Genomic DNA, 25,480 nt, shown 5'->3' on the forward strand with positions numbered 1-25,480 from the left:
TTTGTTGTTGTTGTTGTTTTACTCTCGGCTATAATGTAAACAAGGTCTTTACCTCAATGTATTTCTGAGTAAAAATGAATGTTTTTAGATGAACTAGCAAAGCAGTACAGACATGGAAGCACAATCCTGATGTCTTCACAATATAGAGCTTCTCTCAAAACTGGAACATTTAGTTTTATATTTTAATAAAATACACTGAAGTGTAGATAGCAATATACAGGATGTCACCAAATACAACATTCTAGCTCCAGGCATAAATTATACGGGGTGGAGATAAAAGGCCGGTGTGGCTACATCAATAGGTAATGTTATTTCTCCAACAAAAAGACAGAACACAGTGCACACTTGACTGCTCAAACAGGGGATCCCTGCTGGCTCATTTAGCTCCTTCTCATATTATTTCACCGTATGTTTATTTTTTTACTTTACTTACTACCTGTTATTCTTCTTATTTTGTTTTTAAGGCCAGGTTTAAATGTTCCTTTAATAATGCATACCTCTGCCCAGAGGTGGGGACTCGAGTCACATGACTTGAGTCGCATATTTTTTGACTTGAGACTTGCTTGACTAACATTGATAAAAGACTTGACTTGACTTTGACTTGGTATTCATGACTTGAGACTTGACTTAAGCTTGAGACAGATGACTTGAAAGGACTTGTCTGTTTAAAATTAAATATTTGCGTTTGTTTTTGTAGTGAGATATTGCATTTAGTTTTTTCGAAAAACGTGATTGGGTGATTATAGCGCCGTGCGCGCAAACCTGGCATCCCACTAGACGGCAGGAGCGTCAGTTAACATGGCAGCGGCTAGCGTTACTCCACAAATAGTGAAGTTTGGATTCAAGGATTATGTTGTCGATGACGCTAATAAGGAGAGAACAGCGGTATGCAGGGTCTGCAGCATAAAGATCAGTGACACGACCACCACAACATCCAACTTCATTCGTCACTACAAAAAAACCCACAGAGAAAGGTGCGTGAATGTGTTGTGTTAGCTAGAAAGCTAACGTTAAGTTTAAGCTACGTTAGACTTGGTTTCAAATCGATTAAGCATTACAAAGAGAAGACAAAACGGTAAATGAACACTAGAACCGCCAAGGGATTCATTTTGACTAACCCCGATACTGACGGGCCGTCAGGAGAGGGAGAGAGAGAGAGGAAAAGAGATGCCTCGTTTATTTCCCCTGTGTTATTATCAGAACTTACTGCAAACTGTTGAATAATGTAGTTCATCTACTTTTAGTAGTTTGTTTAAATGTTTTAATTATGTTGTTTTTGTTTGTAGAAGTGCATCATTCCTTGATTTATTGTAAAATTAATCTGAACTTTTTGATCTGTTATGATGATAAACTGAAGCAATTTCTAAATTAACCCAATTAAGTGAGTTTTAAATCGTCCTACTTAGTTTATAAGGAAATTATGAAGAGGAACAAATTAAATGATTTGAAAATTATATCTATGTAGGTGCTGACGCTGTTTGCGGTTCTAGTGTTAACAGAAATTTAAATTAAATATGTTTAATGGCAAATGCCATATACGATTTTCTTACCTGGAATTCTGCCTTTTTGAAAAGACTTTTTGATTGAGTCCTAGCTATATTGTCTGCAGTTCTAGGGTTAATATGAATCTAATATGATTGTCATCGGTCTAAATTAGATTTCAAATGATTAACTGTGTATGTAATGAAGATCATAGTGTGGGTTAAATCCATTTTAATAACCACTGTCTTTTAACTGATTTAAATGCGGAAACTGGGCTTATTCATCAGAATTTCGTATGACTTGACTTGACCTGAGCAATGACTTGACTTGACTTGCTTGACTCTCACCACAGTGACTTGGGACTTGCTTGATACTTGTAGGTCAAGACTTGAGACTTGCTCATGACTTGCACATGTAGGACTTACTCCCACCTCTGCCTCTGCCTGCCTGCATTCCTTTCCATTTCTTTATGTATTTGTTTGTATGCTTGTACGAAATGTGTCTCGGAGTACTCAGAAAAGCGCTATATAAATTAAATGTTTAATTTGTATTAATAATACTGTTGTATTTTATGGGAGATATTGTCCATGGGTTACTTTAGTCAATTAGGTAAATCATTTTTATCTTAAACAATGTGGTCCAAGCTGTGTGTTTGTAGAGTAGTTGAACGCGGCTCCGACAATCATAATCAAGGGCCAAAACTATCCATTAAATGATTTCGTTTTTAATGTGCTCAGTGAAATTCCTAACAAAGATTCAAACTGAATTCACGGTCATTCTGCGACACAGGGTTGCATTAAAACTGTTGTAGTTTATGCTCAAGACAACGAGCCAAAACAAAAACACCAGGGCATTCCTGTAGTGCAATTTATGAAAAAACAATAATATAAACACTGGAGATTTGTCTTGGCAGATATAATAGCTGATACAACAAAGAGGTCCTTGGATGATAACATATTGCCTAGGACTGTTTTTAGTTAGTGAAGCCAAGGTTAGTTATGAATAACAGTACATACACCTTTCACTCCTATTGATTGCCATGTGCTAGGGTGCTGAATCAGACTTGGTTTCTGTCAGACGTCAGATTTTCCCACAGTAGTTTGAAGAGGCTTATGCAAGCAAGTCAATTAAGCATATTTATTATTCTGCATTACTGATGTCTCTCAATTAGTGTCATTTTGTTCTTATGTAGCAATCACAATTACCTTTTTTTCCTGCAGGCAAGTGTATATATGTGTGTGTGAGTGTGTTGGCATACATATGTTTGCATAACTGGTTGCATGCTCCTTTGCCTAAGCCTGCTTGTCTTCACGCTGTCAGTGTCATCCCGGTTAACATGCTGTCACAATTCGACATGTCATTTTCAGTCTCCAGCGGAGTGCAATAGTCACAAGGAAATACTTCCTCAGGCATATGAGAAGAAAACAAACCCTGCTGGACAAATATATGACGCCATCAAAATAGAACTCACACATGCTCGATCAATGTTCAGAAAGGGAACACAATAACACAAAGAAGAAACTGTAGGAGACCATCAATATGGCTTTTAGTGTTAATGTTATTGATCTTTCAAAACTCAAGCCACAAAACTATATGGAAGTGACCTCCCATCCAGCCCACCACCTTTTCCCTTTCAAATAACTTGTATTTTAACCCATGTTCCCCCTAGCTGCAATCCAAATACATACAAATCAACTGTAGGCATTGCAATTTTATTCAATATGCTGGAGAAATGAACTATGTATGCGATATATTCACTAGGCAACCAGAACGTTACAAATCCCTATTTCATACTGGTGGCCCATGATTGAAAGAGCTGTCAGACTTTGTGGCAGGGACCCAACGCGGACCTACAGTCTCTCGGAATCAAAGCTGACCATGCGGACATTAGTTCTTTGCACGACTGCTTATAGGTTGATGTTCCTCTGTACCACTGCTGCTTTCAAGTTCATTCCAAGGGTGTTCCGGTGGATTGACATAGGGGATTTGTGGGGACATTAAGTGCCATATTTTAGACCAGTGAATACTTGAAATGGCCTGTGCCAGCTGGTTTATCTCACCTTTATACAAATATTTTGTGCCCGCATTAAGAGAAATGCCAGTGGTGTGCAGTCTTCACAATATCCTTCCTTCCATCACAACGATTATTACAATACTCCTATTTTCTGCTGGCTGGAAGGGTGTGTATGTGTTTGATTGACAGCTGTTGGAAGCTGCTGAAGTGCTGATGTTACAAACAACTTGGGATATGTAAGCATGCATGATGGATCTATTTTTATTTGAATTAACTTTGTTTATCACTACCGGTGAGCATATGCTTTGTGTTTACACTCACGGCCACATCCCCTGTATGATAATATAAGTAAGGGATGTGAATGCATGTCCATACTAAGTATATTCACTTATATGAAAACAAATATCTATATTAACTAGGGATGTAACGATACCAAAAACTCACGGTACGATAATATCGCGATAAAAAGTCCACGGTACGATATTTATCGCGATATTGAAAAATAAAGAGAAAGAAATGTGAATTTCTTTTTTTTTTTAACATCTTTTTTTTACTTGAATTTTTTTTTCTTTATTAAATCTGATTTGTACAGCATTTTAGTAGGATAGTACTATTTTAAAGGGGACCTATCATGCAAAATGCACTTTTGTACGTCTTTTATACATGAATATGTGTCCCTGGTGTTCCAGGGAACTCACCAAGTGTCAGAAAACTCAACCCTCTCTCTTTTCCTCCATACCCAAATCTCTAAAAACGGGGCTGCAACGGATCTGATAAAAACTGATCCAGATTTGAACATTCCTCTACGTCAGGACGGAGGAGCTGACCTATCAGGGGAATGAGAGGTTGCCGTGGCATGGTAACACGACGCTCGTAACTCGGCCCCCTCCTTTGCAGGGGTCGCGTGGTCAGCTGCAGCGCATGCAAAGACAGGGTGGAGGAAAGCAAAATAGAGCGAAATGAGGCATGGCTAAAATGCATGATCTGTTTGGTATTTTGAAAAAGAAAACTTATAAATATACCTTATATAGGTATGGCCCTACAATATATTATTCAAATATAGCAGGATAGGTCCACTTTAAAGTGTCAACAATATAATAATCAGACCCTGCAATAGAATAAATCAAGTTTCACTTTAGTTTTTCAAGTAACTGAACTCTAACTCACTAACTCAATCACTCAGCATCATCAGACAGGTTATCTTTTAGGAATATGAGCATGTCCACATTTCCAGCTGGGATGTTTGGGCGTTTACAATATCCCCTGCTGTGGAAAAAAACTCTCTTGCTTGTTACTGATGTTGCTGGGACAGAGAGATATGCTTTGTCCATGGGTGACAGCAGTGGGCAAAACTGTGCATTGTCTCTCCACCACTTCAAAAACAATACAGTTTTTGCCAAGAAGGTGAGGCTTATTGACAGGGCGAGATATACATATACTGTTGGTACTTGTCAATGTCTCTAGGTATGTACATGTAGCCCTGTAAATACGATGTCCTTTTGTGTTATCTGTTGTTTTATGTTCATGTTGTAACCTACTTGCTGCCATGTTGGACAGGTCTCCCTTGAAAAAGAGATTTCTCAATGGGACCATCTGGTTGAATAAAGGTTTAAAAAAAAAAAAAAAAAAATGTTTAAAAAAAAGAAGAAAAAGAAAATATTTTTCAAAAATTAAAAAAATCGCGGTAGATTTTGTCAGTCTCACGACGGTATTGAGACATTTATTTACCGCGATATTCGATATATCGTTACATCCCTAATATTAACTCTCAACCTCATTTTATATTTTTCAAATGTGCCCACAACTCCTATCAAGGCGAGGAACAAACCTTTGTGTTTGATTAGTGCAACAAACCAAAAAGAGAGGTGTTTTTTTTTAGCCCTGAAAGATAGTTATCCAAGGGTAAATATTTATATTTAAACTCTTTCAGCACTACTTCAAATGTATACATTTAATCTAGGTCTTACAGTATTGCCAGTCAACATGGCTAGATGGCTAAAATTTGCCCCAACTTGGCAAAACCTCAAGAGAAGCAGAAGGACAATAATGATCTTGGCATGATGGCATATGTCACATTCAAAGCGTTTTGTCTGGCTGAAACACTTTTGTTGCTGTTACCAGCGTATTCCCATATCATGCTGCATTGCCTGCCTTCCTTGGCCCTCTGAGCATTGGCCTGCTTTTATGTACCTTGATTTACATCAGAGAAAAGTAAGATACCTAACATTCACAACAATATGCTAGACACCATTGAGATGTACCATTTATTAAAGAAACAATACAGATAAACTGTCAGTTACCATGCAGTTTCCCTTTTAGCAGGTCATCATTTAGATTTTGTTCCCATCAATCTGAATCAATTGCTGGGACATTTTGAGATATTCTTGTGCTGTAATTGCTCACTTATCTCGGGCAATATTACCACGTTTGACGAAATTATGTTTTTTTTCATTCCCCCAGCAAAGAGCGGTAATGAACACTATTTTAGCTGAGCATTAATAGAAGCCAGGTGTTGCAGGGTTAGAAAAGAGAGCAAGTATGTTTTAAAAAAATGTTACAAGTTAGGACATGCAAACGAATGAATATAGCCTGCACTGCATCTGGCATCACAGTGTGACTGTTAATGCCTCCCTGCAGCCACACGGCAAAAAAGACACAAATTGAATGAATAAGAGCATCTATTGTTGAGCCTGTGGACTTCTACTTTAGAAAACTCGAGAGACAATGACAGGAACTTATTTTCACCCTGTTTGATGTGGAACCAGGTGCACTAAAATTACATCCACAGTCTGTGGAGTTTCTATAGCCGGAGTACTTTTCCCCGTACTTTTCGCGTTTAGTTCCGTTAGTACCCCTTATGTCGCGTTCACACCAAAAAGAGTACAGAGTGCCGTGAACTTTTACCCCCATTTTTAGTGCCTGCTGAGAGATGGTACTTTCCTGGGGGAAAAAAGTGCCCCAGTTCTGATTGGCTGGGCGAATTGCAAACCACGCCCCGTAAAACTTTGAAATGTTTTGTAGAGCCGCCATTTTATTATCCTCGCATTAGCATTATTAGCATTAGCATTCGCCCAGCGCACAAACGCAGAGAGTCTAACTTATGGCAACACAAAATAAAACATGGGAGCGGTGGAGATGAGGAGCTGTCGGCGTTCTGGCGATTTACTCGGAAGGCTTCAGTAGAAGCTGCTGGGAGTCCCAGCAGCTTCTACTGAAGCCAGTCCCCAACTCCGGGGACTTCGGGTGGCAGTATACACCGTGAAGTGGTTTGCGGCCTGCCAGTAAACCCAAAGCAGTAGAAGACGAAGTGACGTCAGCGGCTCATTTGCGTAATCTTCCCTCGGGGAACTTATTCCGGTGTGAACGCGATCTGTACTAAGTGCCCTGGGGTAATAAGTGCCGGGGCACTAAGTACGGCAAAGTACTTGGTGTGAACGCGGCTTATGTTGACATGCTGGTTAATGTCCAGGTGTCCTGCCTCCTGTCCTCAAGGGTAGAACTCCATACATGACTGATTCAAATAGTCTCTGACTAGTATGATGCAATTAAGGGTCAAGGTAATGAGTTCCTAGCTGGAAGTAGCCTTGTAACCCAAATGAGCAAAAATTGTAGGCTCAGGAAAAAATTTGTATCAGAGTTACTAATATGAATGACTGAAAATCAGGAAATCCCCGCTCTGCTTCACGTGGTGGTCGTTACCCTCCACAGGATTAATTTCAATTTCGAAACATACTACTAGTTGGTTTTTATCCTTACTCTACATGTACAAGCTCTGTATGTGTTTTTTTCTCGTGGGTTATGTATTTTTTCTCCCTGTTAGTCTTTGCAAATGTGATTCTAGGTTTCACTTTTGCAAGTTTGAGCCGTACATCATCTGACTTTATCTTTCAATGAAAAGCAGCACCAGTTTAAATATTATAACCATATATGTCAGCAAAACACATTTTTTGACTTGTACCTCCTGGCTGAGCCTGAGGCTGCCAGTAAGATTCTTTAGTTATTTATGAAATTACATCCTTGTCAGTCACTTTTTCAGAATACTGACTATACATGCAGTCATACTGGAGTGCTTATTACTTTGGCACATATAGATTAAATCTCAATCTTTTCCCCTTTTCTGTGACTCAAACTGTAACACCCATAATAAGCAACCGTGCCTGCGTGCAGAGACATGACAGTCATTTTCAATCAAACATAAAAACCACTCCCACTTGGACACCCTTACACCCTAATATCACTCATATTGACATCCCTGACTAGCAAGTGAGCTTTTTCGGTCAACTTGACAGACAGAGAGATGAAGATACAGAGTGTGTTCCCCCATTCTATTTTTAGACTGTCAGCATAAAAAGCTGTTCAACACTTTTGTATTTTGACATTGGCTTTTGTGGCTTGACCTTATGTTTTGAGTTTTGTTGGGTGGCCAATAGATTCTGTTATTTGAGTAGCTTAACTTAAGTTTTCCCTTGTGTTTTCCTCTGTGTATGGATTTGTTGTGGCTTTATTCTCCGACATTATTGAGTTTGTTATGTTCACACAATGTGAGCAAAAAGAACAATATTCATTGCTGCCGTAAGTGTAAGCTGGTAAGCTGAATGATACACTACGGAGAGACCGTACAGCTGTGACCAGTGTGTGGGAAGAAGGCGCCTGTGTCGGCTCGCCGCTCCCTCAGCTCTCTGCCTTTAGCTATCCTGTTTTTGTTTTATGTTTGTCAGAATGTCTCTGCTCTGCTCGTCTACGATCGCCAAGCTCTCCTCCACCTCAGACCCTCACTGGAGTTTATATTGCTGCCCAAACCTACATCTGGCAACCATAAATCGTCCCCCCCCCCCCTCTACTGTCGGATATTCCCACCTACCTGCGTCGGTTGCCCTGCATCCTGCCTCGCCGAAAGCGCTTTAGATGACGGGGAAAGCGTGGTGGTGCACTGGTCCATCAAAAAGCACACCTGATGGCTTCTTCTGGGACTTATCCACGCCTCGGATGTCATGGCCTTCCCGCTGCACGCCATGTGAGGGATCGATGGATTCGCCCTGTTTTTCCGGAGCTGCAGCCTCTGCTGGGCCCGCTGGCAGCTCCTCCTGCCCGACTGACTGCTCCCGGCCCGCGCGGCGTTCAACACGCACATCTTCGTCAGCTGAGACGCACTACACCTTCGGCAAGCCCGGAGCGAAAACTTTGCATGGCTTTGCTAAATGCTAGGTCGATAGCAAACAAAACGTTCCTGCTAAATGACTTCTTCACCTCTCGTGAACTGGATTTTATGTTTCTGACGGAGACCTGGGTCCACGCTGGCGAGTATACACCGTTCTCTGAACTTCTTCCTCCTGACTGTACATTCTTCAGCTCCCCCCGTACCACCGGCCATGGTGGGGGCATAGCATCAGTGTTTAGAGCTAGCCTCCAATGCCGATTGCTTCACCCTGTAACTAGCTATGCTAGCTTTGAGTTGCAGCTTTTTGAACTGAACCCGGCCTCGCCTATACTCTGCGCAGGCATGTATCGTCCGCCAAAGTGCAATAAGGATTTCATAAATGACTTTTCTGACTTTCTGTCCGGGATCATGGTGAAATATGATCGTGTTTTGATCTCCGGAGACTTCAATGTCCATGTGTGTTGCGGGTCCAAACCTCTGGTTAGGGACTTTTTAAATCTCCTTGATTATTTTGGTCTCGTTCAGTCCGTGGCTGGCCCAACACACAAAAAAGGACACACTTTGGACTTAGTCTTATCGTTTGGACTGTCTGTATCTGTGGATGAAATATGTGCAGCAACGCGTATCTCAGACCATTTATCGGTTCTGTTTACAACCTCGATTCCTTCCGCAGGAGTCGAATCACGTGCCCCTGCGCGTCGTCTGCGTTTGATTAACCCCTTGACTGCCTCACAGTTCTCAGATGTTTTTAATGCTTCTCCGATCTGTCAATTAGATGTGAACTGTGCTTTTAATGCTGATGAGCTTATCTCCATGTTTAACTCGACATGTACCCTAATACTGGATTCTGTTGCTCCTTTTACGCTTAGACGCACCAAAGTTCTCTCAGAGCCGTGGCTTAATGACTGTACTCGTGCTCTCAGACGCGATTGCAGGCGTGCAGAGAGAAAATGGAAAAAGGATAAACTCCATGTCTCCCTAGAAATCCTTCGTGCTTGCCTTTCCGACTACCAGACGGCAGTCAATTGTGCCATCGACTACTCTCTGTGATAAGTTTCTTACATTTTTTATTTAAAAAGTATCTGCTCTTAGGCTAGCCCACACTAGTGCTACCCCAGATCCTGCTCCTTTTCTGTGCCCTGCAGTCCTCGACCACTTTGAGCCTGTATCCCTCTCTTCTCTCTCGGATGGAGTCAAGCACCTGCGGCTGACAAACTGCACCTCAGACAGCATTCCCTCTCGCCTTCTCAGAGATGTTTTAGAATCAGTTGGTGCAAGTATTTTATTACTTATAAACACCTCTCTTAGCTCAGGATGTGTCCCAGCTGCCTTCAAAATCTCGACCCCTCCATTCTCGCAAATTTTAGGCCCATCTCCCAGCTACCTTTTTTATCTAAAGCCCTGGAGCGAGTAGTCTACGCCTGCCCTTGCATGGTTCAGGTCCTACCTGACAGACCGTAGCTTCTCAGTACAGCTAGGTGCCTTCTCCTCTGCCAAAGCCCCTCTTACCTGTGGGGTTCCCCAAGGCTCTATTCTGGGCCCCATCCTCTTTTTACTGTACATACTTGCCCCTAGGTTCAATTCTCACAAAACACAATATTCCCTTCCACTGCTATGCCGACGATGTACAGATATATCTGCCTCTCAAAGCAAATTTTAAACACTCACAGCAGTTGATGGACTGCTTAGCAGAGATAAAATCCTGGCTGAGCAAAAACTTTCTCAACCTCAACGAGAGCAAGACTGAGGTCATCTTTTTTGGACCCCAACCTCCAGCCTCTCCGGTTGATATTCTGGGCTCTCTCAATAAAAACATCCTCCCCTCTGTCATGAACCTTGGAGTGACCTTCACTAGCACTTTTAAATTCGACAAGCAGGTCAGCACCGTAGTCAAATCCTGCTTTTTTTAAATAAGACAATTGGCCAAAACCAAGTCGTATTTATCTTTTAAAGACTTAGAAAGGGTTATTAACGCCTTTGTAACCTCGAGACTGGATTACTGCAACGCTCTGTATGTGGGTATGGACCAGGCCTCTATTAAACGCCTGCAGCTAGTCCAAAACGCAGCTGCACGTTTGCTGACTGGCCACAAAAAGCGTGACCACATCACCCCTATTCTGGCCTCACTACACTGGCTTCCAGTTCTGTTCAGAATGTATTTTAAAATCCTTTTATTTGTTTTTAAAAGCACTAAATGGGCTGGCTCCGGCCTATATAGCTGAACTCCTCCAGCGCTACACCCCAGCCAGAGCTTTAAGGTCTGCTGACCAGCTGCTGCTGGTAGTGCCCAAGACCAGGCTTAAAACCCGAGGGCACCGAGCCTTCGCAGCAGCTGGCCCTAGGCTCTGGAACACTCTGCCCCTCCATGTGAGGTCGGCCCAGACCCTAGGGGTTTTAAAATCTACACTAAAAACACACTTCTTCTCTCTGGCCTTCTAGTTAGAGCGGAGCACGACTCCTGACTTTTCCCTGTGTTTTTTATATATCTGTTGTAATTTATTGTCTTTTATTGTGATTGATTAATGTGTTTTTATTACATGTACAGCACTTTGGCTCGACCAAAAATCGCTTTTAAATGTGCTTTATAAATAAAACTTGATTTGATTTGATACAGACTTTCAGGTTCACGACCCCCATTCTTGCAGTTCTACTACTTTCAGTGTAATAATGTTTATTTCCGTTTATCTTGTATGGGCTCCCATTGTGACTCGCAAAGCCTTTCACCTGGTGTAACACCACAATTAGCAGATAGATTTCAGGTCCCAGTGAGTATACTGACATTCGCTCCGAGAGCAGTCATGTTCTACAGATGTCTGTTTAAACGTTCATATTCAATAAAATGGTGAAAAGTTGAACACTACAGTACTTTATTTTTACATTTTCTTCGGTCTAAACGGATGGGAATTGGCTTTTTAGTCGCAGCAATGACATTCAGGAACATTTGCTATCCTGGCTCCAAAATGGTGGAATGAGCTCCCCATTGACATCAGGACAGCAGAAAGCTTACACATCTTCCGGCGCAGACTAAAAACTCATCTCTTTCGACTCCACTTCGAACAATCAAATTACTAATAAAGGACTGGCTTATCTAAAGCCAGTTGAGTAGCACTTGAAATGGTTTGGCTCTATGAAACCTGATGTACTTATATGATTCTGTTTTCTTCAAGTTTGTATCTTCTTGGTCGAATGCACTTATTGTAAGTCGCTTTGGATAAAAGCGTCAGCTAAATGCAATGTAATGTAATTTGGAGTAACATAGAAAGTCGGTTGAAACACTTGCACCTATTCATTTAGAAAGTGCAAGAGCTGTTTAAGGGTAAGTTTATAGGACTAACGGCCATTTATATATACCATGGTGTTTATGTACCACTAATGGTTTCCAGCCAAAAACAAACCGCTCTTTCCTACTCTTTTTCCGTTTTGGCTACACTTTTCCATTTTGCTATGTAATACAATACAGCGCCACCACATGGGCGTAATCATGCAATGGCCTTCACAATTGACTGAACAGTTTTCCATACATCCATGTAGACGAATGTCAGAGTTTTGCCGATAGCTAGAGGCGAACAACATTTGATGGAGGCAGCTGCTTAGTCATTCTCTATGAAGGATAATCCATTTTGACCTGATGCTCAATTAATAATTCAAATAACTATTCAATTTAAAATACCTTATCCATATGTAATTAATCGGGTTACTACAGATAACTATCGCCATACTGCTTAAGGAAACGCACACTTAATAAAAAAATGAAAAGCATTTCACAAAGGCCTTAGAATTGAACTTGCAATTTTCATCTTCTTTTTTACAACACATTGCCCCTTAATCCCTAAATGTCTGTAGAATAGACGCAAAGGAGTATTGTGCCCTCTTGTTCAAGGATAATGTGAAATTGTGATTCTGCAATTAATTAAGTTCATATCTGGGCCACATGAGTGTCTGGCAGACGGATGAGCAGGGTCCCTGACAGCTGTGTGATGTTATGGAGGAGGAGAAGATTTACTGTAAATTAGTCATGTCTAACCTTTGACTGATGGACAAATACCCCTGTCAACCCGCCCTTCCAAATATGCTTATGCTCCAAATATCTGGAACAAACTCCCAGAAACCTGCAGGTCCGCTGCAACTCTTACTACTTTTAAATCCAGGCTGAAGACTTTTCTTTTTGCCGCTGCTTTTAATTGAACTATTCACATCTTAAACTGCACTGTAACTTTTAACTTTTATCCATGTATTTTTTCTTTTAATGTTTATTTTATTATCTTTTCTTTTTAATGACTGATTTTAAATGCCATTTTTAAAATGTCTTCCATTGTTGTAAAGCACTTTGAATTGCCTTGTGTTGAAAGGTGCTATATAAATAAACTTGCCTTGCCTTGCCTTCCATCTGCCTTTCCATCCATTTCTTCCACCTTGCCAGCACACACTAATAATAGATTAATAGATGCTACTGGACGTACCCTCACCTGCTGCAGAGTATATTTTGTCCTTGTCACAGACGTGCAGCACTCTTATATTGCATTTAGAGCTGGGAATAAGTTGGGAATTAGTCGATTCAACAGATACATTAAATGATTCATAATCAGCTTATACAGTATTGTCAGAAATAATGTTAGTTCTTTAAGTATAAACTTGCATAAATATATTTGCCAATGGTCCTTCACAGAACAATGCACCATGTATCAAAAGCACTCGCACACAGTAATACATTGATTTAATTTGTTGTCTTCTCCAAAAAGAACAAGAAATGTGTTGATAACCTGTGATGAGTTTCTGTATTTTGTTGCCAAGCTGTTGTTTGGAACCTGGATATTGAGATTACTCTTTGAATGTGCACATGGCCGTTGTCCAATGATACTGCTGTACCTGCGCTATCATTTTGGAACAATCCCATATGTTGCTGCCTCCATAAAAGATTCTAGAAAATCTGATCTAACTGCCTTTCTTATATTTAGAAGTAATTGGAAGTTGATTTGTACTCCTTGCATGCTCCTCTGCTCCACCCAGGACTGTCTAAGTGCTGCCGTGTGCTTTTAAGATAATCAGAAATTCAGTCCACATGGCATTTTGCATAATATTGTTAGTTATCTTAAGGCTCACGTTTAAGTTTTCAAAATGCTTTTGACAAAGATTAATTAGAAGTGTTTTGAAATCAATTAAACCAATTATCCAAGCAAAATACAGGAGCCAGCTCTTTTCTTCTTTGTCCTTGTACACACATAAGAAAAGACAGACAAATGCACACAGTGTTGTTATCTATGGTTGTTACCCATCTCAAAGACCCAATCCTCTGTGTTTAGTATCTTCTGTCTGGTGGCACAGACTGTGTTTTCTGGCTCCCTGTGGATTTTGGAAAATAAATCATCAAAAGTGTCATCCCACTATCCTTTATTCTCCCTCTTCGGGTACGAGGGCCGATGCAGAGGGATACTTCTTGCCTGCCCAAAACAACTGTTTCAAAATCACCTAACACGCAGTGCCTTACATTTGGGACATGCAGCACAAGGCTGCTTTGTAACCATGCATTCATAAAACAAATGCCTGAACACCACACTCATTGTTCAAGGGAGAATGGGCAGTACTAGCTCGCTGATTTGTGTAAACGCATTATTCAAAGTTGGCCCCTCTAACCCGGCTAAAAGCCATTAGCCAGTGACTTTATCCATCTTCAGTCTAGATGGCATATAGCCAATGTTTTGACTCAGACACCACTTATTACAGTGTCAGCCAGGGCAGAACCGGTCCTGAGAAGAGAAGAGGCAGAGGAGTGAGAGCTGGAGCCAGAGCGGGGGCAAGAGATGATCCAGGTAGAGAGGAAGGGTCTCAGCAGACACCGCTACACGCCTCTAGTGGGTCATAAGTGATGATTGAGAGGGATACTTTAGTCTTTACATTGTTTTTCAGGGGAATCCTATTTTGCCTTTTTTTTTTACTTGGGTTTTCGTGTTTTGTGTCAGCTTTTATGAGTCTCTAATATCCATTTAGTGCCACTATCGCTACCTCACTGAGGACTCTAATTTAACCGACACTCTGGTTATTTACTGTTCAGTGCATGTGTTGTGCTGTTTTTGTTATGACGTGGGAAAAAAAGGACAATAATCAGTCAAGATGATCAGTCAAAATCACTGGTAGAATCCAATCTTTTGAATAACTGGCCCAGTCATTTTTAATGGACCCTAAATAATGTAGCTAAATTGTGGAGACAGGATTAGAGGGCCAGCTGATTCATTTCTCTAATTTATGATATGGATGAAGAGTGCACAGAAGAACTTTGATTAATTATTTATCTGAAGCCAGCACTTACTAATCTCCCATCCTTCTTTCCTCCTCAGATACAAGTTGATTCGCAGACGGGTGATCTGGCTAATAGGCCAGTGGATCGCTGTCAAGTTCAAATCCGACCTTCGACCTTTACTCTACGAGGTCATCCTGAGCCTCATGCAGGATCCAGACTTGGTGGTAAGGCATACAGACATAAATCAGTGTTTTCTTTTGCACACTGCTCATAATCACTGGAGTGGCAGCTTCCTCAGAATATGTTCATTTCGTCATGAATTAAACAAACCCCTAGTGAAAGTGCACAGTCAGCGACACAGACGAGTTCTCAGCTTAACGTCATGGCAACGCATCAATGACTCTGCTAACTTTATACAAAGCCAAACATAGTCAGTGAGGGATTCTGGGAAGGTGTGTCATCTGATTTCTAAACTTCTCTTTTGTTTTCTTTAAAGAGGTAATTTGTTGGAATCGTTTTTATCAAAAAGCTAAAAGTTTAATTTACTAGTTAACATTTTCACTCAGCCATGGCCTTGAAAAACCTCTTTGTAATCCTCATTTTGGAAAAGCAGCCATTATTATGCCAAGTAAAATTTGCCATCATTTGGCTTCCTGCTTCATGAGCCATGCACTTGATTGATGTGTTTTCTTTAAAAAATAATGTTTATGAAGTGGTGTGAAAAGTTCTATGCATTATTTACAATGCAATTCAACATAATCTCCCCATTAGACTGAACCCTTTCTAGTTACTGGGTTCAATCTCTCTGCGTCTAATTGCTTCCCCTACCTCTTAAACCCTCTTTGTGTCGATGAACTTTTGGATGTATGTTTATTTCCCTTCCCCTTTGTTGCAATACACATAGAATATGATTACAATGTAATTAAGATTATATTTGCAGAGCACACGCAAACACCATGCCCTGATATATTATTGTGATGGATGGATGGAGGGAAGCATAAACTCAGTGACATTTGTGCAGCTCTCTGATGTTAATTGTATATCCCCAATTGTGACATGCATGATGCATCATTCATGTATGGGTCTGGAAGCACACATGATGACACTAACAATGTGAAACAGTATATTTAGGTTTAGAGCCCCAGGATTATGTTTTCACAGCCATTTAGACTGCAATGGGGCCCGATGCCACCTGTGTACATGGATACCAATTAACTGAGGAAGGTCACATTTTTCTCACATGTCATTACTTGCCTCATAGCTCATTAGCAGGTTGCTACAGTGGATATACATAGCATCATATCATTTAAGTAAATGTTGTCCCTATAGCATTCAATGGCTCATCATGAAGTATTGCTTTAATAAACCTACAGTACATGAAAGGCAGTCACACAGAATATGATCTTGTTTTACAGTTTTAATTATTGGAGGCATCCAAATGTGGGCAATTATACTCATCCCTACATAAAAGCTTTTTATAATTAAATGCCATGCGTTGAAGTTTTAATGAGCCTTAACTGTTCCAATAGTCTTTCTTCACACAAGTTCAATGTTAGATCACTGGACAGCTCACCAATCATGTTGTGACTCCCGATCAATATTGTCTGGGCAAATTAGAACCTCTTGGGCAGAATGAATTATTGATCATAAACTTAAAATCCACTAATGGAGAAAACTGCCCTCTATCAATCAGTGCGATCGGTTATCAATTTCTCTCATGCTATCCGGCGGTCCTTGTACTTCAGATGGAAAGTTAATCATTCAAGATAACAGATATATTTATCTCTGACATTGTTTTAGTGGATTTGACAAGAAACACTTGTAACAACTGTAGAGTTGTAGTTTGATCAAAATGGTAATTTAACTGCATGCATTGTTTCAACTAAAACGTTTTTCTTAGATATTTGTAAACGGGGCACTTCTCAAGCGAGAACTGTCTTAATTTATAAAGACAAGCCTATTTGGTGATAGAGTGAACACATTTCTGATGCTGATCTTTTCTGTGCCTGCTTAGTGTTTTCAATTTTCATTTTTATTTCTGCCGTATCATCTCCTTGTGTAACCACCCAGCCACCGACTCTCTTTAGCAACAAATATGCCTGTAGGGAGATATGAGAAGGTACAACTGTTAGACATGTCTGTGCCTTAAATGCAATCACTGAATTCTTCAAATTAACTCTTAAAGCAGTTTCTTCAAGCAGCATTGTTTTTTATACTTGTTGAACATAGTTTTACACGTAGCACTAACCACTAACTGCTCCTAACATTAGCTACTGTAACCTAGTTAACTATTAGCTCAGTTATCGGTGATGCTAGGGCTGGGAGCATAATGCTGTTCAATGTGGCTTAATAAGTGTGATGTGATATTTCTACCTGAGGAGTCGGCAGCGTTCTGTGTTAATCAAATGCCTGTCAAAGCAGATAATGAATTGCAGGTGCAATCCAGATTACATTACATTTCATTTCTTTGGGCTGACACTTTTATCCAAAGCGACATACAATAAGTGCAAAAACTGTAGTGATACTTAACCCGAACAACAAGGGCAGATGTATTCACTTCAAGTAGGTCATACCATTGTAAGTGCTGGTGAATCAGATACAAGGCCAAAGCTAACTCTTTAAAGTGCTGTTTTTTTTTTCCCTTTAAGAATGTAATTGCCAAGGTGCAATCCAAACAGATGCGTATTTCAGTTTGCGGTGGAATATATGCACAGTTTCTGCGGTCCTGACGTCAATAGGGAGCTCATTCCACCATTTATGAGCCAGATGTTATGTAATACAAAGTAATGTTCTATTTTATTGCTATATAGGAAAGGGTATATTTAGGATAATTGTACATGCTTATTTATTTCAGCTTATTGTCAAAGATTCTACTATATCTTCTTTTTTTGTGCTGATATAAATGATTATTGTCTGTCTACAGTTACTTCAGGTTTTTGAGGTAAAGTTACATCCCGTGGGAGCTTTGTTAGTGACACAGTTTATAGGCCCTCATCAATGACTCTGAGCTGAATTGTAAACTCTGATGCCAATAGCTTGCAGTTTTCTATTGTGCCAGATTTTCTATCCACGTTTCCTACATTCTCCTTTCTTTTTCACAGCTGCATACTTCTCTGATTTTTATTCACAGATTCTAAATGAAGGCTAAAAATAATCTTGCTTGCAAGTTTAACTTCTCTATTTCCAGGCCATTTGCATTCCCAGTGGGAGGTAACATTACTTTCTAGAATTGTCTGTAAAGCTCTCTTTGACAACATGAAGCTGTTCGAGTCAACAGTATTTCCCATTTCTGCCCACTGTTCCTCGACTGCAGGGAGGCTTTGAGGCATTTTAATATGGATTTTATGTCTCATGAATATAATCCACTAGTATAACCCACTCAATTATGTTTTTGGTTACTAAACAGTAAATCCACTATCCTGACCGACACTGATGAACCACAAACTCGTCAATGGAGTGTTGGAGCGAATGGTAATGGTCTTTAATTTAGATCAAAATTTGTCTGAGATATACTGAGACATATTACATCAGGTAGCATTTACCCCATACCAAACACACATATTTCTTGTCAGTGTAAATCTTCCAATCTGTGTCAAGTTATTCAATGTGTAGTTAAATAATCTGAGACACACAATCAAATCAGAAAGAACTATCATTAATACTTTATAAGTCTATAAAAGCTTAATAGAAGAAAGATCTCTATTTCAGGTTGTTTTCGTAATTAGCCAGCTGTAGCTTTCAGCAAATTATTATTAATGTGCTCTAATCAACACTTCCAGTTGATTGTGTTTTGTGCTCTGTTGTCTTTGTAGTGCTGTCTATATAGACACAATGACACTTTGAACCACTCCAGAGTAGTTTTAGCCAATTCCATCTTTATAAAATGTATCTAAGATCCTGGAAATAAAAGCTGTCATTATTGACATCAGTGGAGGCCCGCCGGATCGTTTAACACAGCCTAACTTGTCAGGCCTCTGGTGTTGCTTTGTAATGAGCGGTTGCTTAGTAGAAATGTTTCTTTGGCTTGTTTGGATTCAGTGAGGTGGTTCAGTGTAATTTTAAACTTTTAATCACTTTAAAATTCAGTTTGAACCTGCTGTTTTTTAGTATTCATTTAAAGACCATTTGAAGCTGAATAATAATGAGGCAAATGTTTTGACTGAATTTTTATTATCAGACTGTGTGTGTGTGTGTGTGTGTGTGCGCGCGTGCGCGCGCGCGCGTGCATGTGTGTGTGTCATTAGACCCATCCAAGTATTTCATGAAGCTATCTACTCTGCTTTGCTGTAGAACTGAATGCATTTTCTCTCATTAGTGGTTGATTTTCCCAGAAGGCCAGTGCTGATGGCAACTGATAGGCTTCGTTCATCAACATACTCCTTCGGTTGCTTCTTAATGTATGCAGCATTACTCAAACATTATTCCGTATTTTATGATCTTGCAAACCCAGGGGGGGATTTTTACATCTCTAAATCCAACTGTGTGTCAATTAAACTTCAAGCAGTTCATTTTCTTGATGTACATTTTACATGGGTCTTTTTTACCTTTACATTAAGAACATAAAATGAGTGTTTGAAATTCTTGTGAATGGAGGACAATTAAATAGGTTTGTCAGTTTAAGTATTTTTGATGTTTAATCACATGAAGTATGCTTTCATGTATTTCTGAATGAATTGTAAATCTTCCATGCTGTTCTTCAAAGAGAAGATTCATTTATTTCTGCTTTAAGACAACATAACCAAAATGATCACATGTTAACACTTGATGAAAAAACCCGAACAAAGAGATCTGTGTGGATTATGTAAATCTTTTTATACAACTCAATGTCATGCTGTAAACCATAAAAAGTAGTAGTAGTTTTACATCTTGTTTTTGGATGTTAATGGAGTCACTACAGGGGAAATCAATGTTATTGTTTCATAAATTGATGACATATAGTCCTTTGAGAAAAAAAGTTTAATTGTTGCGACAAGTTCTGCACTAAATGTTAAAGTTGTTTTTGTGGGATGGTTTTCTAAAATCGGCATATTGCAATTGGTGACGATTATACACCAGCTAGCTTTGGTTTGCTGCGCTAAGATATTAGCTTGTTGTAAAATAAGTAATTGGTTGTATAACTGATTGGTCCTGTAGTATGCTTGAATAGCCTAGAAATCACACGGTAACACAAGAATGTTCACAAGAGGATATAAAAACATTTAAATGCCCTTTTGCAAGACCCAAGGAAAGATGTAGATGTCAGAAAATTATGAAAAAGTCAAATACACCTGCATTTATTTAGACTACATTTTCTGTGGCAAAAGCCTTTCACACATCTTGCTTTTAAAGAAAGACACACACACACACACACACACACACACACACACACACACACACACACACACACACACCCACCCACTTTTGAGTTTTTTACTTTAAATTTGATGTGAAATTGAGAGCAAGCCCTTTCTTATAATTGAGTTCACGTTCCACACCTTTTTCTTTACCCGTGTAGCTTCCACCGTCCCTTTGACACTGCTGGAGTACACTGCTCGTCTATGAGAGTGGAGAGGCCGCTTTCTTTCTATAACAATAGACAGTGTGTATCTAGCTAACATTCCTTCAGTTTTCATTTATTATAGCCTTTTCCTATAGTGAGATATTTATGTCTGGGATCTTTCCAAAGCTTCCATTGTCATTTTGTTTTGTTTTGTTCAATTAATTAATTGTTCCCTTATATCAATACAAACTTGGTATATCTTTTCTCTATGTAGCTTAAATAAACCACTTATCCAGATGTACTAAATAAATTGAATTTTTATCTTGTTTTTTTCTCATAGGTGCGGATTGAGACGGCTACAACCCTGAAGCTCAATATCCTTCCAGTTCTTTTATTTATTTTCAAAGCAGCATTTTCTCAACCAAATAATTGTATTATGCTTTTCTTACTTTGTTTGCTGTTAAAGCCTCACTGCATCTGATGGCCTTCCTTAGGAAGATATGACTGTTTGCATATATATCTGTCCTAAACTGTTTGAATTCATCCTTAACTCATAACTACCTGTTGATGACTTTGAATTCCGGACAGAGCAATTCCTGCCAGTGAGTATTTGTTATCACTAACGTGGAATTGACTGTGAATGTTTTCAATCAAGTGACAAGCAGAGGATTCACGATAATAAATGAATACAGATTTCAGCTCTCCCTTCCTGCTTTTCTAACGCTTAGATTGTCTTTCTTTTTTGTTTAGTACCTTGAGTCTATCTTTGGGCTGCTCTTCCAGCTGTTGCAGCAGGTGACGCAGTGTGACACTAAGATGCAGGTGCTCCATGTCATCTCCTGTGTCATTGAGAGGGTCAACATCCAGGTGGGTTTTGTTTATTAAACAACAGTTTAAGTGTTATGTTTTAGAACATAGGCCAGGGGTGTCCAAACTATTTTCACTGAGGGCCACATACTGAAAAATGTTCGAAGGGCTGGGCCCTGTTATGTAAATAAGTTATTGGGCTGTTTTCTTATCAACTTAGATTTGTTGGAACATATTTTCAACTTTAATTGACAGAAAGTGGGCTTATTAACACATGAACACTACTGTGTAATATATGTTTTCAGATATATTTAAGAAGTACAAGACAAGCTCAAGTTTCATTTGTGGGCCATATTCCATTATACTTTTAGAATTTGCTGAGGGCCGATTCAAAATGGCTGCATTTGGCCCCCGGGCCGTAGTTTGGACACCCCTGACATAGGCCATTGCTTTTCTTAATGTTTTTTTAGTGTCTGTAAAGAAGCCCTTGGGTTGGACATCTGTGGAGGTAGCTGCTTTGTGAAGCATAGCGTTGCTCAAATTATGTTCATCGATTCAAACTCTGCAGGGACATGTAAAGCTTAAAAAAAAAAAAACAGTATAACTCGCATTCAAAACATTTGTCACCCTGCACTAGCCCCAGACCACCAAGCTTAAACAACCATCTGTCCTTAAAAGATAAATAGACATGAATGATTTTTCACTCCCTGGGACACGGGCAAAGTGACCCTTTGTCAAATTCTTCACTGTTTGTAAATCACAGCGCCTAAAGCAGACCTTGTTCTGATGTCTGCTCTCATTTACCATGATGACACCGTTTTCTTTATGACACTGCAGTGCTTTTGTAGTGGTCGCAATTTAGATTTTTTATGAGGATCCAATATTTAGTTCTAATCCATTTAACTGCTTACCATTTATTAAAAGGCCTTTTCTCATGACTCTCACAGGGCTCTTTTCAGATCTGTTTTAAGCACCTTCCCTAAACATTCTCCTGACTTAAATATCTAACAAACGGCTTTCATTATTGTGAACTGTCAGTCTGGTTAAGTCTTTCTGAGTCGCTGGCCTTGGCTAAACATCTAAAGCAGTAGAAGTCCCATTAATATTCTAACTCTTCTCACAAGGGATTTCAAAGCCACAAAGAGTGGCAGCCACTGAGAAAACTAGGCAATGAAATGAACATGATGACAGATATGATGAGATTAAGCTCCTTTACCGACTGTCAGTCTCACACAAGTCACCCTAGGCTGGTTTGTGTGTCGGTTTTTCTTACTGTTTATCTCTCTCCTCAAGGCTGTATGTCGAATTATGATTTAACGGTTCCCTCTGCCTATAGCCAACTCTTTAACAAGGTGTAATGGAGGAAACCTCCCAGTAAGGGGTCTGCAGCCTGGACTTAGAGAGCGACAGGGAACACAAAGGTCAGCAGGCACAGGAAAATGGCAGGAAAACTTTTTGAAGTCTGTAATTCACTGCCAGTGAAGTTGGATGTCTCAGAGTTGGCTGGCTGCACATCAACTGCACCTGAATTACAGAGTGTGCCATAACATTTTCCAATTTCACACAGGGTCGAGACTGACGACAACCACTTGGTGACCGACCAAGTGTTTAAATACAAATCAACTTGATTTAAAAGGTCAAACTCATTTTATTAGCAAGAGGTCGACCGGAAGCAAAGACGCAGAAACTTATTTTGGTAAATTGCATTGTTCATCTTTGCTGTACCTGCAGAAACAATATGATTCCTCTGCTTTGTGTCAGTTAACATTCAAAGTGACACACTCTCTGTTCAGCTTCTCTCTCCTTGCTTCTTATTAATTAGTGTTTGGATAAAATATGTCAGCTAAATTTATTTATTTATTTATTGTCTTTGGCTCGTTTCTACATTACTTACAAATATTTTCTTCTCTCTTTGCACTTAGTCATTGCCCGTCTTGTTTTCTGCATTATGGAGGTTGTGGAGTGTATTTTGTTATAAGATCCTCTAAGGAATTGGTTTCAAGATGTTCTTAACTTAGTTTAATGAGTGAAGCTGGTAAATCTTCACAATGCATACTGAAGTAGAATCTGAACATCATTATTGATCCACAAATGCATCATGTCTCAGCCAAATTGGCTTCCATGCGCACTGAGGCATCAAGAGATCCCCTCCGTTGAGTTCTGATTTACACTGTTATACTAAGAAGAAAATATGCTATATTTTTCCACACATCTATTCTACTGCAGCATGTTTTGAAGCAGCCGATTAGGGTTGACTGAGGTATAGGATAAGGGAGTTGTGTCTAGTTAACTGCAAGAAAAAACAGGCATACAAAGCTTTGAGGAGAAGCCTTACATGAACGAAACGGTAGCTAACTTGTCTTTAGTCCTGTATACTGAATTGCTTGAGTTTTTGCACCTCTTGTCCAATTCCGATTTTTGTAACACTTTCTATGAAGACCACATCTTTGGAGGCATTTATAATGCATTTTTAAAGCATTTGTCCATTTTGACTTCACTCATAACCCACACAATGCTTTCTGATGCACTGTATCAACAGTCAAACAACATCATAGATGTGTCCATAAGCATTGTCTTTTGAAGGACTGGTTATAAACTAGAAATGGACTGTTATGGATTATAATACAATATTACTAGCTACACTCAACCTTACACACCACAACAATCAACGTACGTAAGGAGACAAACCATGCTACTATAGTGCATGGCATGCAGTATCCTAAGTTCTCATTGTATGTGTTAAGGAAAGTGAAGTACATATTAGTGCATTTATAATCGTGCTTGCATTATCATAATGTTTTTTTATTGGTGGTTTTTAAAGTGAAATGCATTTTCATGGCCGATTAGCTGAAAATCTGACCTGTTTTACCCCGGTTGCTAATTGATCGCTATTTCTAAGTGTGTTTCTGTAATTGACCAATATACATACCACTTTACAGAGAAACCTGTTGTTCTCACTGAAAATACTTTTATCTTCTGCATCATTTATAGGAGACTATCATATGTTTGATGAGTGGTTAAAATGTTCTCACCGTCATATCTGCTATGCTTCTTACTTTTTATTCTCCTTTAGATCCGGCCGTATGTAGGCTGCCTGGTGCAGTACCTGCCCCTGCTCTGGAAGCAATCTGAAGAACACAACATGCTACGATGTGCCATCCTCACTACTCTCATCCACCTGGTAAAGGTACGGTGCACCCCCATTTTCAATGTTTCTGCATCATAAGCCTACATTTGGCTGGCTCACCATGGTATCGCAGCAACCCAGCTCTCTCCCATGATCACAAGAGGAAAGCAAATTGAACAAACTTTTTTGAATAAGCATTACAGTAACAAAAGCTATTGCATTTTAACTGAGGTTTAACTTATTTAATTTTTCCCTGGATTGAATAGCTCCTTTAATTTAAACTTCATTGTGAGTGGAATTACCAGGTTCAACAGTTGGTGCTGTCTAGTGGATCTGAATAATTGTGGATTTATTTGTCTGGCCACATTTAGCTTAGGCTGACTTCCAAACTGTTGGCTAGACAGATCTGGGTCCGGTGTATTTCCCATAACAGCTGGGTTACTGTGGCACCACCATTTTCTTTTGACCTTTTCCTTACATTACATTACATGTTACTTGTTAGACGCTTTTATCCAAAGCGACTTACATACTCAATACTGTGGGCAATCCCCACAGGAGCAATTTTGGGGTAAAGTGTCTTGCCCAGGGACACAACGACATGCTGACTGCAGTGGGGTTTGAACCTGTGCTCCCCTGATCCGAACACCAACGCACTAGTCCACTGCGCCAAACATGTAAACGTGGCTAGGAAGGCAAGCTGGGCAAGTCTGTATTTGCTGCTTTATCATTATCAGATCCAATTTCTCATTCAACAAGCAGATATACGATTTGAACCTTAGATTCAGAAGTATGTCCAAACCGTCAGTTTTTTAAAAGTTTTTTTTTATGTTAGCAGCATGTAGCGGCAGATGCAATGTGAACATTTGTTTAAATTGTGTTCAGACTTGTATAATAGTTTATCAGCAATAACTTGGTGAACTTAAGAAGAATTAGTCTAGAAGCAGCCTGTCATAGCCTGCAGAAATATTTGGACCCCCATGTGGCTGTCGCAGCATTACTTCACAGTGGGAGATTGAACGCTGAGTGATAAGAGACACTCTTCCTTTCAAATATTAACATAAGCACACATCTGGCAAGCTGTGGGAGATACGGTTTACAGCTGAAAGGGTTTGGATCACCCAATCGTGTAGCTAAACACTAATGTAGAGTTTAATATAGTGCTGACTAAGGAAAAAAAG

At 39.7% G+C, this 25,480-nt stretch overlaps 1 protein-coding gene across 1 annotated transcript in view; it reads left to right on the top strand.

Moving 5' to 3' along the window:
• Positions 1–25,480, top strand: part of ipo11 (importin 11) — a 115,413-nt gene that overhangs the window by 30,643 nt on the left and 59,290 nt on the right. The window contains exons 16-20 of the mRNA XM_034118473.1: positions 14,987–15,113; positions 20,709–20,742; positions 20,930–20,970; positions 21,119–21,235; positions 24,249–24,362. Of these exons, the coding sequence (XP_033974364.1) occupies positions 14,987–15,113; positions 20,709–20,742; positions 20,930–20,970; positions 21,119–21,235; positions 24,249–24,362 (433 nt within the window). The remainder of the gene's footprint in view (positions 1–14,986; positions 15,114–20,708; positions 20,743–20,929; positions 20,971–21,118; positions 21,236–24,248; positions 24,363–25,480) is intronic.

This window comes from Trematomus bernacchii, unplaced genomic scaffold (genome assembly GCF_902827165.1).
Source record: "Trematomus bernacchii unplaced genomic scaffold, fTreBer1.1, whole genome shotgun sequence".
NCBI classification, from domain to species: Eukaryota; Metazoa; Chordata; class Actinopteri; order Perciformes; family Nototheniidae; genus Trematomus; species Trematomus bernacchii.